The 18,238-nt window shown below is 39.2% G+C and overlaps 1 protein-coding gene across 1 annotated transcript in view; it reads right to left on the bottom strand.

Annotated features, from left to right (window-relative positions):
- uts2r1 (urotensin 2 receptor 1) overlaps nucleotides 1-17,028 on the bottom strand; it is a 63,910-nt gene extending 46,882 nt beyond the window's left edge. The window contains exons 1-3 of the mRNA XM_084740866.1: nucleotides 16,529-17,028; nucleotides 13,646-14,361; nucleotides 9,968-10,346 (exon numbers count right to left, since the gene is read on the bottom strand). Of these exons, the coding sequence (XP_084596992.1) occupies nucleotides 9,969-10,346; nucleotides 13,646-14,359 (1,092 nt within the window). The 5' untranslated portion in view covers nucleotides 14,360-14,361; nucleotides 16,529-17,028 and the 3' untranslated portion in view covers nucleotide 9,968. The remainder of the gene's footprint in view (nucleotides 1-9,967; nucleotides 10,347-13,645; nucleotides 14,362-16,528) is intronic.
- Between the last annotated feature and the right edge of the window lie 1,210 nt (nucleotides 17,029-18,238).

Raw genomic sequence — 18,238 nt, 5'->3', positions numbered from 1 at the left:
GCAACAACTCAGAACATTGAAGAAAATACGTATTAAATATCAATTTTCTTTCTCACATGTAATTTGTACTGTACTGGGCTGTCACTGTCATTTGCTGTCTACATTGAGGGACTTGGGTTAGTTAGAAAAGTGATTTATTAGCATTAACCCTGATAACAAGTTGTGTACCCAACAGATTCAGCATAGTCTAACCTACCCTACCCTTAGAAGCATTCATGACATTTCCAATTTACGATTTAAAAGCACATGAACCTACTGAAGTTGGAATAATGACATCCGGTCTCGGAAAATGGGGCCATCCAAGTAGCATCTCTAGATCATTTGTTTTTTGGACAACTCATCCTAAACAACAGAAACGGTTGATTGCCAGTGACTCCCAAAACAAAGTATATAATCAATGAGGAGGAGCAGTTACAGGCGTACTGGACCTTAAGTACGTTACATAAGTCAAATGCACCCCAGTCTCCCAGATGACAGTTCTGTGTTCATTTGAGCCGCCCATCCTCACCACCTCCTTCATAGGTGGACTTTCTTGCTCTTTTTTTTGCTCCAGTCATTATTAATACAAAACACTGTAATAACTTTGACAGGAAGTAGGACCAAAGACTCAGATACAGAGAAACTCACTGGAGGCAAGGTTGAGCTCAAAATCACAGTCTTTACTGACGGCCTATAAGGTCATACACAGGTAGGCAGTCCAACTAGGCAAACAAAGCAAGCAGGGAGTTGACAAAAATCCATAAACCTGGGAAACTAGCAAAGCCAAAAACCACAGAAGCAAACAGTAGGGAAAAACATTAGAAAGTCATGAACACACAAGGAAACAAAGATATTTTGACAAAGAGGTGTGGGACACAGGCAAGTATACAAAGGGATGACTATGGGGACGATCAGGAACAGGTGAGAAACTGGCAACACATATGAATGATGAAGGGCAGGAACACACAAGAAGAGTAAACTACAATGACAAGACATGTGAGTACAACAAAATAAAACAGGAAATGCAAGGCAGATTGTTATAGGGTTGTAATAAGCAGCTTAGACAAATGACCTGTATGGCCATTTTTCTGGTGAGGACCGTGTGTTTTTGGAATTAAGCTAACAAGAACTTTTACTTTGGGGAGGGCAGCATGGAAAGACAACAAATGACAAAATAGCTAAATTTATGTCGCATACGAGCTCAACTTTCTGTCCCCTGTGTTTATGAGTTCAAGGCTGTTCTTCACCACAAATATTAGAATTTTACTGGGCAACTAAAACCTTTGACCTCATGGTGGTGCTAGAGGAACAGCCACAGAATTGGCAGAATAGTCAATATGCTTAATCCTCTGGGGACCCTGAATGGCTGCAGAAAATGTTACAAGAAACCATCTCATAGTTGCTGAGATATTTCCTTGATCATCTGTGCAGTCCTGTGTGCTGAAATGTTGGAGGTAAGCTTGCTACCTTTTGTGCCATGGCAATTTCAGACGCTCTGTTACCAATTTCTCGAGAAAAGGAGCTGACCTCGATGAGTCTACTTGTGGCTCTGTTTCAACTGTTCAGGGGCCTGAAAACAGCCAACCAATATTTCGAATATGTCGGAAATTTATCCGCCCAACGAGACCATCCGCCATTTGACAGCAGTTGGTCAGTCCTTGCCCCCAACCCCCCCCCCCCCGTGCACGAACTACCCCTGACGAAGCAGCAATTCCATCCAACAACCAACTCATGTGGCTCAAAAATTGGGTCATACGGCCTCAAATCGCACAGTGTTTGCCCAACTTAAGAGACCAACATTGCAATTCATATAGCAATACCACTGACAGTTTAAGCTGTTTGTCTTTGTTCTTCAAATTTCCGTTGTTGTTGCTTTAATTCTCTTTTCTCTTCTCTCTTTTTTCTTGATAGCCCACAGAGAGCACAATCACCATTTATACCTACAAAAACACTGAAAGACAGTACTTTAAAAAGATAATGAATAATATATATGAGTATGTACAAGTGGATTTATTGTTGCAGTTTGTTCAGTTTCTTTATGAATTATTCACTTTTTCTACTCAGATGCAGCTGACAAAGAGAAAAATATTATTCTGAAATGTATATTTAATATTTAAATTCCCACTTCCATTGCTGACTAATTTCCTCTCCTTATCTGGGAGGAAAAGTCTGTCACTACAACAATGAAAATATCAGATATATTAATGTGTTTTGTGGACATGTTGCATACAAAAGGGCTATTCATAATCATAAACTCCAGGCACAGATTATGTGGATATGTGTCCCAGGCTGTGGTTTTTATCCACACAGTGTTATTTTGTCGTAATAGATACCAGTGTACAAAATTACCATGGATGAAAACATCCAGTACCAAAGCAACTGAGGTAATGTCCTCATCCCCTCTGATCCCAGTTACATTCCTGGGAAACTAACAAGCCATCTCAGACCTTTGTGTGAGGGGAATATTCATCCTTTATATGTGTGGAATAATTAAATGTGGTGAAGGGGAGATTCCATATGCCCTTGTTGCTGCGGTGAATATTAAACCACAGCCTTGTAAAAACTGGGTTATACAGTACGTGCTTTCCACAGTGACTGCTATAGAATGCCTGGTTCACTACAATTTCCTGCGTCCCCGGGCTGCTTCCTGCCATGGAGTAAACATTCGATGCTATCAGCGTGCATTAGGAGTTAGGCCACTTCCATATAGCCTGCCAGGCAGCTGTCACTTTTTTGGATTCATAAGTGTAGCCTGCAACTTTTTATTGAGGAAACATTTATAGGTCACTTTAAAAGTTAGTACAGCCAGTGCTGATGGATTGTCAAGGGGCTCTTTTACAAAAATCCACTTACTGTATGGCAATAAAAGACGTGCAGAAACAAATAAAAAGAAAGAAATGCGTAAGTTTTAAATAATTTTAAGAGACTAGACTGAAAGTAAAATATATAATTCCATTTTCATGACCCACTGAGTTTTCCAGTAGCTCGTTTATGCTAAAACTGATTTTCCAAAGGCTTAGAGTCTCCCTAAACAGGCCTTTGTATGCGCTGTTTTCCAGTAGTCATCAAAAGTCAGCAGAGCCAAATGTGAAGTAGCCTTTCAGAAAGGGAGGGGAAGCTGCTGTTACCCTATTCTGTAATTAATAAATTAATAACCAGAGTTCAAATTCCACACATTCTTTACTCAAGAAGAAATACTGTTACTTGTAAGAAAAAAGGTCTCTGGTAGAAGTGGATGTACTGATTCAAATTATTTATTCAAGTAAAAGTGAAAAAGTACAAAAGTAAAAAGAAGCTGTCTTTTAAGTCTCTTTTGTCTTGTTACGTCTTTTATGTTGTTTTTCCTTTTATATCTTTTTCTTGTTACATCTTTTATGTCTTGTGGTTTGCTGCATCTTTAACATTGTTTTTTTTTTTGTCTTGCTAGGTCTTTTTTCGTCTTGTTACATCTATTTTGTCTTGTTACGGTTTATGTTTTTTGTCTTGTTATGTCTTTTTTGTCTTATGTCTTTTTTGTCTTGTTACGTCTTTTATGTTAGTTTTGTATTGTTATGTCATTTTCATTTTGTTACGTCTTTTCTATCTTATTACGTCTTTTGTGTTGTTTTTGTCTTGTTATGACAGACAGACAGAAACTCGTCATTCGGTGTACACAAGTGTACACAGGATGAAATTTCACTTGGCTCAGCACAGGATTAAAATATAAATAAGTAAAGTGCAAATAATTAAAAGTGTTAAAAAGTGATGCAGTGCAATAGTAACAAAGATAAAAACAGGTGAGCAGCATGTTATCGTTCTGAGTTTAACAGTCTGATGACTTGAGGAAAGAAACTGTTGCAGAACCTAGTGGTCCTGCACCAAATGCTGTATATATATTTTATTAGTCAGTTAAACATTTATCTAGCATACAAAGATAACATATCTCTTCTTTGCCAAGAAAGAGCTAATTACATTATAGCTTTATATTCACAGAATCCAGTCTTTCTTATCTTTACTGCTGTCTCCTCAGGCAATGTAACCCCAGTGACTGTTCCTCAGTAGGACAAATTTAAAATCAATCCTCACTCTCAGTTTGATATTATGGTTTCATTGTTTCCCTCTCATGTCCCTCACTATAGAAGCGATTGATAGGATTTTCCAGCTGCTGGTTTGTCATAATTGTGATAGCTATAAAATCACGCGGCGCTCCTCCAGGGCACATAAACTGTTTTATGTCATTATAATTAAAAGCTTGTACATTATATTGTTATTATGTAAATTGAAAGAGCAATTTGATGTTTCCCCCCCGTTGCTTTGAATCAGAGAACATTAGGCCAGACTGATAGCTTAGAAAAGAGACGACGACCTTCAGACGGTCTTATGAGCCGTACATAACAAGGCCTCTATGTGTGCCTCTGCAGTCATGCTGCATATTTAGTTTTCTAGGAGACTCATGTCATTTTAGAACATTTAAATCAATTACATAGTGAATATTACAGATATAAAAAGTATTTGTTACTTTACTCATTACAAAATAATTAGTTACATTGCTTACATTACTTTAGTTACCCAGCACAGGCCCATCAAAAAATCCATAAACCCACACAACAAATCTGCTATATAGAAAACAAGAGGTTCAGATGAATTAAAAATACACATTCAGTGCTACTGGCTACTGTAATGTCAAATCAAATCCATGACGAGTTTCTCTCTAGCTGCCCATTTTACAGGAAAACACGTAAACATACATAGCAGTCTGATTTCTGTTTTCCTATCCTGACCATAAAGACCTAGCTTCACATTAACCAGTGACTTCACCCTACTCTATAGAAATTCCCTTATAGTGAATTTTAAGGGTTCACATGCCCTGAACAACTAAGAACCAACCATGATATCACCCACTGGTTTGAAAATTACGGTTTTGAAGTCTCGAGTTTGTCATTATAGGTGTTGCCATCTTTGTTTTTTGCAACCAGAGCATGTGCAGCACAAAGTTACTTGTATTACATATTCATATGTTGTTTATAAAATATGTTTGTGAAACATTTGAGGTAAGAAATAGCAATGTGGTAACAGAACATTCATGTATTCATTATCTTCATATTCATTCACGGCACATAACACTGCCTTGATTGACAGTTGAGAGGCTTCTTTGGAAACTGGACACATGAGCGGCCACCTGGTCACAATCTTTCACATAATAAAGGTAAACGGTACACTAAAACGTGTTTCTAAAAACATTTTAGGTGAGAAATGAGCAATGGAGTAATTAGGTCTTGATATTTGATCAACACTGTCTAGTTTGGCAGTTAGATCTGAGTTTCGACAGACTCAATGATCATAAGGCAGCCCCGGCCTAAAGTATATCCTGCTTTATGGTCTATTTTACTCTAAATGGGACACTAATTTACAAAGAGAACATTGTGCGGTATTGAAGAAGACAATTACACTTCTTTTTGCCCCAAGTGGAGTCGCCCCCTGCTGGCCCTTAGAAATAATGCAGAAATAGGAATAAAGGCACTTCCCCACTGTCTTCTCTATTTAGAACCAGAAGTTCCCTCCACTGTTTAATATATGGTCTATGGTCCTGGGCCAGTCTGCAGACTGAACACACATGGATGAAAATTAATATCAACTCTCCATCAACTTCCCGGTAAGACAGCAAAAAGGCCAACTACTTGTTACTGGAAAAAGTCCCATTACTGTAACGTGCCGCTAAGTCTGCGTCACTGCCCGAGACTGAAAATAACGGGTGTCACTAACACACACACATTCTTGGACTTGGAGTTTAGCGGTGGTGGTGGCGGTGAGTCGATTGGAGAGATACCGTGTATGTGTGTGTCCATGTGTGCAGGCACAAATATGGAGCCATATTCTCTGCCCTTGTGAATTATGGTAGATGTCACTCAGCGCATTGTATTCCAAGGCAGAGGGTGGTAATATATGAGTCACTGCTCCTCTCTCTCTGCGGGTAGCCTGGACACACACCACCAGTAATCAAGAGTAAAGCACTACCAATATATTAGCTGAGCACAAAGTTATGAACAGGATTGTAAATATTGGATTTTTCCGTCTTTCTTCCCTCTTGTGGGATGAAATGGAATGAAAAGTGATATTATTTCAGAGCATAAAATCGTCTCGTTTCATTGGAGAGGTTATGGGGGAAAAGAGGTAAACACTCAGCCCTAATATCCTGCTGTGTCAATCTGGACTTAGTTATGATCCACGTTCATTTTAGTCATTTATTTAGCAGATATCATCTGGAAAAGAACAGAAATGTCCTGCGTGCTGTGTGTCATCTGGCTTTTTCCCTGCATGACAGATATATGGCTGTGCTGCAAAACTCTCCAAGTGGCAAGTTAGTGGCAAGCGTGTGCATCTGTGTGTGCATGTGCGTCCTGTCATCCCACTCCCATCCCACCCCTGTCCTGCTCTTCACCCTCCGTTCCCCTCAGCTGCACTAGGATTCAGTCCCTCAGCTTCCTCTGCAAGGAACATTTGTGACCGACATCTAAAATCCATTTAATGTATGAGACAATAATGCAGACTGACAGACACATAAATAAATACAAGGGAAATATATGTGTTGTAAGAATTGGGGCACCTGGTGAAGGCAGAAACAAAAGCCATCATTCAATCATAAGGATTGTTAAAAAAAAAAAAAAGGCACTTGAAATAAGCCAGACAAAAAAATCTTATTAAAATGAATGAATATAAAAGGAAAACCTGAGGAGAAGGGTCCTTGAGGCAATATAAAATTTTAGTCATCGAGTTACTTTACAGCTACCTGGAGGAATAGAAATTCTATGCTCAACAATATTGAGAGGTTTAGTTGAGCTGGAAAATTCGATTTCCACATTATTGTAGATTTTGAAACAATAGATACAGTTTCATATATTTTGCCCTGTGCTTCAATAACAGTTAAACAAACTTGGTACCTTTCAACTTTCTCCTTTCCCATTTCCTACGCTATGTGTTAGGCTGATCTATGTTGACACTAAACATTAGCTAACTAGCTAAAGATTTATGTAGATTAGCTAGGTAGTTAGCTACTGTTTTGCTACAGAGCAAAGATGCTTAAAAGATACTGCTGGTGAACCTGTAAAAGCAACATCAAACATTAGCTAACTAGCTAGGTAATGACTGATGTAGATTAGCTAGGTAGTTAGCTAGTGTTTTGCTACAGAGCAAGATGGTTAAAAGATGTTGGTAGGGGACCAGAAAAAGTAAAACAATAAGCACTAGCTAATTAGCAAGCCAACAATTGATGATTAGAGTAGCTAGCTAGCTAGCATTTTGCCGACATTAGCTAACATAAGTTATTAAATTGTTAATATTTTCTATGAATTAGAAAGGTCTGAATACAAGGTCTGTATTTGTGGTCTACATTGTATTAATCTGCAAAGTAGATTACTGCCCCCTATCCCATATGAAAACCTCTACATGAATGGAGTCATGCAATTGCTAGATGTTGAGTTTCCCCTTAAACTCTTTTCTTTTTAAAACCAGCCACAGAAAAGTCAACTTCTAAGTAAACTAGATTGATTCTAGAGGAAATTAGAACATTTTAGGTCACAGTTATTAAGGAATTACATTTTTAGTACATTCCAACAAGTCGGCTTTCAGTAATTTAGACTTAACCAGTACTAAGCTAACTGCTAGCTTCCTCTCTAAAAACTGACATGAGGCTAGTTCATTTATGTAGAAAAAGACTTCCCATTCTTTTTCGCTTTTAAGAACAGGAGACACTGCACTTTTTTCAAATACTGAAAATATACACAAAATCATCTCTTGCCACAAGTTATTTTCATCAGCATGCAGAAAGCACAACCAAGATCTCAGTTGTGGTGTTTTATCACCATTGGTGTTGACTTGTGTTAAACAATGGGAGGGAAAAGATATGCAGGTAATGTTAGATGATGTAATGTCAAGAGGAGACTCCCTGCATGCTCCAGCCTAGTTTGAACTGTTCTGGGTAGTTAATGTGATCACCATAATAGCCTGCAGGCGCAGGAAAGTGTTTTGTGTTTCCACTGGTAACAATGCAAGCAAATAAAAACTACAAAAGAAAATAAAACATCAATCGACATGCTGGATCCTGAGCTTATTTAGACACTTTACGGCCAACTAAAGTAACTTAACTACCCCTAACAGCATGCGCTTTTCTGTCGACTAACACTTCTCCCAAAATCCTGCAAGACTACGTCACATACACAAGATTACACAAGCTGCCATAAGAGGGAAGGGTCTGCTGGTAACTCAGAGGTTCAGAGCAACAAAAATACCCACTATGCCTCATCATGTAAATTCAACATCAAAGTCTGTGTAAAGATATATATATATGTGTTCTGTTGTCAATCCAAAGAAATGTGCTATTAACCCAGCAAAATTTGAATGATAAATAAAATCGCTAAGTATCTAAATTTAGATCTCAAAAAAGGTCTCTTGTTTGTGACTCTGTTCATGGGGCTTATATAGTGTTGGAGACTCTGGCTCCTTTTGTTTTTAGGACCTATTTTCTAGCATGTATAATGGGCTTAGAAGAAAAACTCAGATTTTCTTTTACACCGACTTTAAGAATAATATAACATAAGCTATAGTGGTAAAAGTTTGGTCTTGTTTGGAGTTTTTCAAACTGAATTTATTAAGCAGGGCAATTTTACAACTGGATTTTTCCTGCTTTGTGTCAGGATTGGGCCGTTTTGCCACCCCATCTTTAACTTGGGGGGAAATAGGACCCAATGCCTCCCCGGTCTTTTCCACTGGCTGTGATACTCAGCTCATGTGTGCATGATAGCAGAGACAAAGACGTTTCTTAAAGTCTCTTTATGTTCAGCTCTCAGCACTTTTGTTGCTTCTAACAGAATCTTTATGTTTTGAAATATAGTTTCTGTCTTCTGTTGTAGTTCGTACTTTCAGGTATCTGCAATATTTTACCATTTCACATTCTCTTTCGGCTGTGTCGGAGTTGTGTTAAATTACTGCTGATGAAACCCTTGAATAAAAACATTTCCTGTTTATGCTGCTTCATAATAAAAGCATTTAAATAACGAAACAACGGGGGACTTTTAGTTTGAAGAATTTGAGGAAACGGTGTGTTTATGCCATAGACGTATATGAACGAGCTCATCTTCTGATAAAAGACACACCTTCAAGTGGGTACCCCTGTTTTAATGGAAATGCAAGCCCCTACCATGCTGCTGACGGGCCAAGTCAAACCAAGTCAAGCCAGGCCAGCTCTGCATGGAAAAGGGCCATGAGTCTTCAAAGAGGACAGTGAGGTGTGGTGAAAAGTCCTGAAAAAGTACAAAGTAAGTGGACTCTGAAATGAACTTAGTCACATGCAGTTACACAGTGCAATATAAGATCAAATCACAGCATTATGGCAGCAACATACTGCCTTTATGAAATGTAAGATAGAAGATTTTTTTAAAAATATTTCTTAATAGTGAATTTGTGTGGAGTTAAATGATGAACCGTTTTCCTCTTTATATGCATAGCTGAAACTGTTTCATGACTTATGAAATACACGTTTGATTCGTTCATACTTTATGCCTCTCTAGGAATGTGACAGTTTTTTGAAGGAATCAGAGTGCTGTCCTGAACTTTCTGAATTTCTGATGTAATGGAATATTTATTGTTGCTGAACGTGTTGCACCAGCTCACCCAGTTCCATACATAAACATCAAGAGGCACCAGTTGTCCCATATGGACATGTTCACACAACATACCAGGACGTAGGAAGGGACAGAAATAAATGCCATCTGAAATCACACAAGCCATCAGAAAGAGGCTTTCCTCTGATAGAAAACTCCAACAAAACCGCCAAGTCCAAAGCATCCACTCACTCCCAGTCTGTTGATGCATAATTGTGAGTAGAAAGCTGGAAAAATCGCTGATAATTACTGCAGCAGTAAACTGTGTTTAGGGAAAGTCTTAGACTGTAGCTGAGAGACTGTCTTACTTTTGGTTTTCTCATCAACTAACAAAATATCAAATGTGCTCCTACCTTACAAGCTGCTGTTATGTGCTCGCAGAGAGGCTGTATGCGTTAGCATGAAGCTCTCAGTGCACTGCTGACTGCTGGAAGATGGCGACCTGCGTGGCGAACGCTGAAAGCGATTCCTCCGGTTGAAGTAGCTGCCAGCTGACCAGGACCGCTTGTGCTTCCTCAGGTACTCCTTGTAGTTCTTGGTGAGCAGCGTGTACAGAAAGGGGTTGATGCAGCTGTTGGAGTACGTCAGACACGTCGTCAGGTAGTTGATGTTGCGTTTGGCTTTGTAGGACAGTGGCAGAGAAGGGTGGAACTGACCCAGAAGCTGCCAGATCCAGAAGGGCAGGAAGCATGCCCAAAACAGGAGCACGATGGTGAAGATCAGGTAGAGCACCTTTAAGGACATGAGAACACAGAGATGATCCGTTAATGTGAAGTGTTAATGCACTGGATTGGGGTGCATGCCAAATATCTAACAAAATATTATCATCCATTTACGGAGGCACATTGTGGCTTATTAAACCCTGCCTCATTTGCCCCAGCATCATCACAGCAAGGCATCCACATTAGCCACATTTTTATTGGAGTGTATCACACATTTTAACAGAATTTTGAGTAAATCGGCAAAAGAAAATGTGAATGAATGTTTGTTTCCATCCACTACTGTTGTGCGATTATTAGGATTGGGGATAGGAATGGAGATAAGTAGCACGTGGCAACAATTCTCCAGTCAGAAAACTAGTATACCATTGCTGAAGAAGAGGGTACAACGAGACAAGGCAATTAAAAGAGCACCAGTGGAACCTTAAACATTAAAAATAATGTAGAATCCATGATAGTAATAAGACATTTCTCTTTGTTTCATGTATTAATGTGTGGAAGGTTACATTAGATCCATGTGGACTGATCATGGATGTCTTATGGAATAATGTATGTAATCTGGAAGCTTTGTTTATTATCAGATTAAACTGATTATCTTTGGGTATTAGATGAATAAAATGTGACATTAAGACAACACCTTGGAAAAACTGGAATGGACATTTTGTTTTTTCATTTACATAGACATTAAAGCCATAGAATAAACATGATGATTAACTTTAGTCTTTGTTGTCATTTAACGACCACTAACAGAACAATTTGTACAGGGGCATGAAAAATTTACTTTGGGCTAGTCGATTTCTTCCCTGATCAGGCAAGTGAAAAAAAAATCCCATTAATGTTGAGCCCTGGAAAAAGTTTTTCCATCGTGCCTTAGGAGCATCAATAAAAACTACTTCAAGTGAACACTTTTTGCAAAACTGAATATGTCTTTTTCTAATTTTACAGTTTCCATTAACTTTTTCTAACGTGATAATTCAAAACATGCATAAAAGCCTTGATGGCAACATTGCTATTTAAACACAGTATTGGTGCATACCAGCCCGTTCTCATTCACAACTTGTCAAATACTGATGTTCTGTCATCGCCCCTTGAGAACTCATACAGATGCACAAGGTACCTGTTAATGGCTAAAAGAGATGCACTGGGCTTTCAAGTGACTTCAATGTAGACCCATCCGTGGCTGTATGAGACGCCCCAGGCTTTCACCCAGGAGACCGTGGAAGGTTAAGACCAAAACCTTATTAAAAGTTTTAAGGTACATAATAGTACATGTCACTTGTATCATGTGACTTTCGTCTTGGGAGTTGTTTTAATTGACATCACATGAAATATGTAACATAACATACTTATTGTAAAGCCAAAAATGGTCTTATCCTGAACCAACCAAGTAATTTTGGTGCTTAAGTTTGACAACATCAATCATGTGTTCACAACTTTCTGGCAGCATCTTACACAGCCACTAAAGGGTACCTTGAGGGGTAAGTGAGGAGTGAAAGGGTGGTACAAAACTTGGGTAGTTAATTATTCCTGTAAGCAGTGGCAGTTTTTGAAAATTGGACATTCTGAATTCTCTCATGCTCCAAGGCACAAGAAAATCCTACGAACAACCTTTAATGCATCTGAAAGGCCAAATTCAAGGCCATATTGTTAATCATACTGATAAGACAAAATGAAGGCATCTTAAACCCTGCTATGAAGAAAATTGGAACAGGTCTTGTCTCAGCAGGAGCCGAAAGCAAGAGGGGAACGGAAAATAGAAAACCTGCAGCAGTAGGGAGAGGATTGATAACAGGCTGCTTTAAGCAGAGAGACAAACTGATGCTGCCACTCTTAAATAGCAACAGTTTATCTTTTATGATGACAGTGTTGTTGGCAAAGCCTTGCCCAAACAGGAGGTCATACAATAGCTGTGAAACAGAATGTCACAAGCTTATGAGCTACAGGATAGGGCCCCTCCCTCAGGAGTTGGTACATTCTCCATGAGGAGTATGACTAAATCAACAGCCCTGGTGAGTGGAATTTCTGTGGTGTTAGTTTGCACAGCAGCGTCTTGCCTAATTTCCTGCCTATTCATCAGCTTCTACCTGATGGATGTGTCTAGATCCATTTCCAGTGTAGTTGCAGACTGGGTAAGACACAAGGGACAGGGTCAAGGGTGATGCTTGTCCACCAAAAAAGGAGAACCAAGAAGTGGGCTTCAAATTGTTTTGAAGAAACTGTCCTCCTTCCTCAAGTCCACAGAGAGAGGTGGCTGGGCAGGTCAACAAAAGGTTGAACTTTTACATTGGAGACCACTGTTTGTTTCCTGCCTCCTGCCAACAGTCAGCTTTTTTTAACCATGACCACAATCATTCCCCAATCTTAACGAAGTAGTTATTTTTACCCAAACATGACTGTTCCCTTACCCTAACCACGCTGTTTCAGTGCCTAAACCTAACCATATCTCAACCACAGAGCCAGATTAGAAAGTTTATTTCGCAACAGCATTTTATAATGGTTTTGAAAAGCATGGCACTTGATGTTGTTTTGCTTATAGGGGTCAGAAAACACGTGTCATTTCATAGGGGGGACTAAGCTATTGCTTTGCAAGTCACAAGTAAGTCTTAAGTATTTGCATTTGAATCCCAAAGTCAAGACATGCACATTGCAAGTCAAGACTTTCAAGTCCTAACAAGGACTTCACCAAATGTAATGCCCTTAACGTTACAATTCTTCACGCAACTACAAATGTTGAACAAAGTTGGAAGTTGTTGTGTCTCTCTCTGTGATTTTAGACCCGCACAAGTGTCGACTGTCTGAGAATGAATAGCAGTAACGTTAGTTGATTATGAAAGAAAAGGAAACTGATTGATATGTGGCACACTTTTTGATCTTTGGGGTTGAAGGAAGGTATTAAGTATTTTCAAGTAAAAAGGCTCAAATTCAAGTAAAATCACAAGATATTAGTGTTAAAGTCAAGTCAGTTTGCAAATATTTTTTATGTCATCAAGTCAAGTCTAAAGTCATCAGATTTGTGACTCAAATCTGACTCAAACAATATATTTTGTTATTTTCTTTGGAAGACTTTTGGATTAAGGATGTCATCTGGCTGAGCACAAACTAAGGTCGTCAAAAGTATCGATACTTAGATACTTTCCAATACCACATTGTTTAAAATAATAGAATACTAATGTTCAGTGTTCAGTATTGAATGCTTTTTCAAGACCTCATTTCCACTCATTTCCATACTAGTATCAAAGTTTATAATTCTGATATTGTGACAGCCCTAAATGTTTGAAAGTCCTTAAAGTACACTATCTTGCATACACTGACCTTTTGATTGGGCAGTTTCTTGGTCAGTTTGAAGGTCTCTGTCTGAGAAACCCAATAAGTGCGTGCAAGCTGGATGTAGAGATAGCCAATGATCAGTCCAGGGGCAACAATGCTGGTGCAAAACAGGAAGGAGATGTAAATTTGGTAGGAGAGAGGTGACAAGGTGGGCTGGCACATAGCCTTGTTGCCCACTGTCATTAGCTGAATGCCCACGATCATTGGTAGGGTGAGGACGAGAGACGCAGCCCAGACCAGCAGAGCGATGGCCTTCCGGTAACTTTTAGACCGCTTGACCGTGTCGAGTGGCTTGAGCACAGCAAAGTAGCGCTCCGTGCTCATGACTGTCAGCGTGAAGATACTGGCGTGCATGGTCAGGAAGTCCATGCTGATCAGAATCCGACACCCTGTGTCCCCGAAGTACCATCCCTTTAGGAAGTGCGTGCAGACCACGAAGGGTATGGTGAGAAGATACAGCAGATCTGCCAAAGCTAAGTTTATGATATAGATGTACATAGAAGCTGCAGTTCTCATGGAGTGGCACATGACCACCAGGGTGTAGATGTTCCCTGAGACTCCAACGAGGCACATGATGGAGAGGATGGTGCCGATGGTAAAAGTGGCGGCTGTGTCCTCATGTGTGCTCAGAGGGGGGTCGGTGGCATTGGGGCCCCTTTCCACCAGGACTCCTACAGGCTCCATGGACACCGTGGTCATATCTGGATGTGTGAGAAGAGAAATATAAGGGGTGAATGTGGCAACTGTACAGAAAAATGACGTGGTAATCAGCCTTTTCTTCTAACTTGGTTTGGTCCTATTACATCATTGAAGTGGATCTTACACCAGTGGGACTATTATAGTCAGAGAGACTGTACTGGCCTGTTTGATTTCATTCATTATCTCCATTTGTTACAGAAAAAGTCATTAGAGAAAGACTTAATGAGTTTGCTGTCAGTGCAAAGCTTCTTTTCAGACTCTTCCAGTCATTTGCAAAATCTGCATCATTCAGTTGAAGTACCTTAGACTGCTTGCACTCAGCTCATACTGACGAAAATAAAATCCCTAATTTTACTCATGGCTTAGAAAGCAGCTTTGATAATAAAACTTTGAACTCATGTCAACTCAATTAAATGTTTATGAAATATAAAACAGTCTGAAGTATGTTCTTGTAAACTTGCTCACTTACTGAGATGTTGGAAAGGTTTTGAAGCTGTTAGTGTGTGTTTGTTTCTGATTCTAGAGTTTTAGATGAATATGGTACCACTGTCTAGTTGTGGGAGAAATACTCTACTAAATACTTTAGTACAAATAGCAATACTACACTGTAAAAATGTGCAGTGACAACTAAAAGAATTTTACTGAGCACACATACAAAAGTATTAGGATCAAAATATACTTAAAAGACCACACTGCCAAAAAAAGAAAAGAAAAGAAAAATAAGACAAGTCAGAATTTCAAAGGAACTAATTGCAATAGATTTTGGAGTTTTGAGCCTGACTCAGTTTTGAAATAAACTGAAAGAAAGTTTTGCTGACCTGCAATCTTCAGTTGAGATTATTTATTTTTCTTCTTTAGATAAACTTGAAAGTTTTAGAAAAAAAAGTCTGTTACCCTTATTTGTCCTTATTTGAGTGCTTGAAAATTAAATGTCTTTAATTGAAAATATTAAAATATTAACCATCATTCACCTTCACTTTAGTGAGTTTACTCTGTAATAGTTTTTAGTTTCTAAAACTCAAGTTTTTAAGTTTATCTAAATAAGAAAACAAAAGATTAACAGTTGGTGAAGGAGTTTGAGTGAGGCTTAAAAATCTATTGGAGTAAGTTGCCTTGAAATTTTGAGATTTCTAACCTCTTTCATTTTTACAGTGCAGAAGTACTCATGACCCAGAATGGCCCTCTTCAGACTTATATATGATTTTACTGTATCAAAATTAGTATGCTTTAATGTGTTTATCAGTTTAATGTTGCAATTGGTGAAGAGGATCTCACCCTAATCTCACCCTAAACCCTTTTAATTACTTTATATACTACTGGATAATTTAACCTATAATTATATCTCATAATGTACAAAACCTTTGTATTACAAATCTACACAAATCTGCAGAGTAATGAGTAACTAAAGCTATTAAATAAATGTAGCACTGTACAAAGTACATTATTTGAATGCAAAGTGTAGCAGAGTTGAAGTGTAAAATAGCATGAAATGGAAAAGCTCAAGTGAAGTACAAGTGCCACAAAAGTGTACTTAAGTATAGTACATGAGTATATGCAGTTAGTTACGTTCCACCACTGCAACTGTCTGGCCTGAATGTGAACAGTGCCTCAGTCTAATTCAAAGAAAAAAAATGACAGCAAACTATTCTGAAGGTTGCATTTTGACTGCTGAATGCAGATAAAATTAGCAAATCCTGCAGGGAAAGAAATTCTGATGGAAATGAAAGCTGTAGCTGTCGGGTGGTAATCCACCTGAGTATTATTTACGTCAGCAGAATTTCAGAGGGCTGATGACGAAATGCATCCTCACTCTCTGAGAGCATTCAGGCAATACGATGCAAGTTTTTGTGATGCACGCACCCAGGACGAATATTACAAATAAAAAACCAAAATGTATCAGAGTTAATGCAACTGTTGAAGGAACGCAGAGAACTTTTTACTCAGTCAGAGAAGCGTCTCTTTGCCAAGCTGTCAGGATTCAGACAGAAATAATTGAGAAATTGTTCTTCCTTTGCGACACTTGCTGTTCTAAAAGCACCGGGGCAGGGTTAATATTACATTCCATCCTCACTATTAGTGCTCTGATAAGTACAACAGGTTGATGTATCCTTTAGAACAATTACAAATATACATTGGCATGCAAGTGAATTAGAATATAAAGAGTCTTACCTGGATTCCCTGCCTCCCTGGACAGAAAGGGTCAATACTCAGCTGCAGTTTCATCAGCCATGCTTCGTGTCACTTTCCTCTTCCAAACTTCGCACTTACTGCAAAAATTTCACACTCCATAAAAGTCCCAACAGATTCTATAGAGTATCTGAGAGGTGAAACACGCAGGTGGAACAAAAGAAAAAAAAATCTATATCCAGCAGTCTCGAGGGGGGAAAATAACCTAAATGAGTCATCCACTACAACAGAAATCCCTCCATTGTTGACTAGTCCCTCAACAGCAAATTAACAAATCCAGCGTGTCTAGATTTACGAGAAAGGCGCACTGATAGCAGCCTTAAAAGTTCTCTTCCATTCCCTCTAGCCTCTGTGCACCTTGGTAGCATCCAAACACTGTGTCAGCTGTGGCATCGGCAGCAGTGATTTCATTCAGAGGAGAAAATATGAAAAAACAGGAGAACATCAATGAAATGGTGATGAGAAGTGAGGATCACATTAAGCTACAGCTGGTTACGGAGAGACTGAGAGAGAGTAAGAGAGGTAGAGAGGGAGCAAGAGAGGGGAGAGAGAGAGAGAGAGACAGGAGCGCGCTGCTGGTGAGGCACTCTCGCTCCGAAGACCAAAGTGGGAGGGAGAAGACGGGAGAGAACGGGAGAGGTATGCAGGAAATGTGTTCCGCGCTCCCTCTCTCTCTCTCTCTACTCTAACCCCTGTGCCATCTATTTCCATGCAACGGGGGCGTGTGCCACACTTGACACACATTACACCCTGACTGAACAACCCTGCTGACACAAACACACGTGCGGTATAAATCAATCGCTAAAAAGGCAGCCAACAGTGCCCATTTGTTCCAGTGTGCCATAGCCAGTATCCATTATTTTAAACAGATAGTGCTGAGGGTCAATGTCACCTACCGCTGCAGCAATTCACCTAAGCACAGTCATCAAACATCATCCACTGCACAGGGGGGCGAGCCAAGCTAAACAATATCTTTGGCCTTCTGTTGCTACTTACAGAGACTACATGGCGGACAATGCATTTATAAAATTCTACGCTGAATAGGCACCTTTCAAGCCTGTGCTCCTCCTCACTGACACTGTCATTTTAAATAAAAATATGAGAAACAAACAATATCTTGTGGTTGTAACCAGTCAACACATCCATGTCTGGAATTATATATGAGGTCTTAAGTGTATTTGTTGGCAAAATCACTTTATTGACATATGAGATTCTGGTGAACAATAGTGAAAGACCAGAGGACTGATAGAGAGCTGGCCATTGTTATGATGTCACGGTGAAGTTGACCGTTGACCTTCTAGATTAAAAATGTCATCACCTCATCATTTTACCCTATGTTTGTGTAAAAGTTTGTCATAACTAGTTTGAGTTTTTGGATTATGGCCAATGATCAGTCCATCCTTGGCATCCTGTCATCCCTTGACAGAAGGTCACAGTGACCTTGACTTTTGACCACCAAATTCTGATCAGTTGTATTCAGTTCATCCTTGAATTCAAGTTGGATGTTTGTGCCAAATTTGAAGAAATTCCATCAAGGTGTTCTTGAGATATCGCGTTCACAAGAATGGGAAGGATATAATGCGACCAGAAACTAATCAATTCATCCAAGTGGACATTTGTGCCAGATTTGTTAAGGTGGTCTTGAGGTATATAGTTCACAAGAATGGGGCAGACATAAGGTTACAGTGACCT

This window comes from Lutjanus erythropterus, chromosome 17 (genome assembly GCF_056507025.1).
Source record: "Lutjanus erythropterus isolate fLutEry1 chromosome 17, fLutEry1.hap2, whole genome shotgun sequence".
NCBI classification, from domain to species: domain Eukaryota; kingdom Metazoa; phylum Chordata; class Actinopteri; order Lutjaniformes; family Lutjanidae; genus Lutjanus; species Lutjanus erythropterus.
This window is presented reverse-complemented; position numbering and strand designations above follow the sequence as displayed.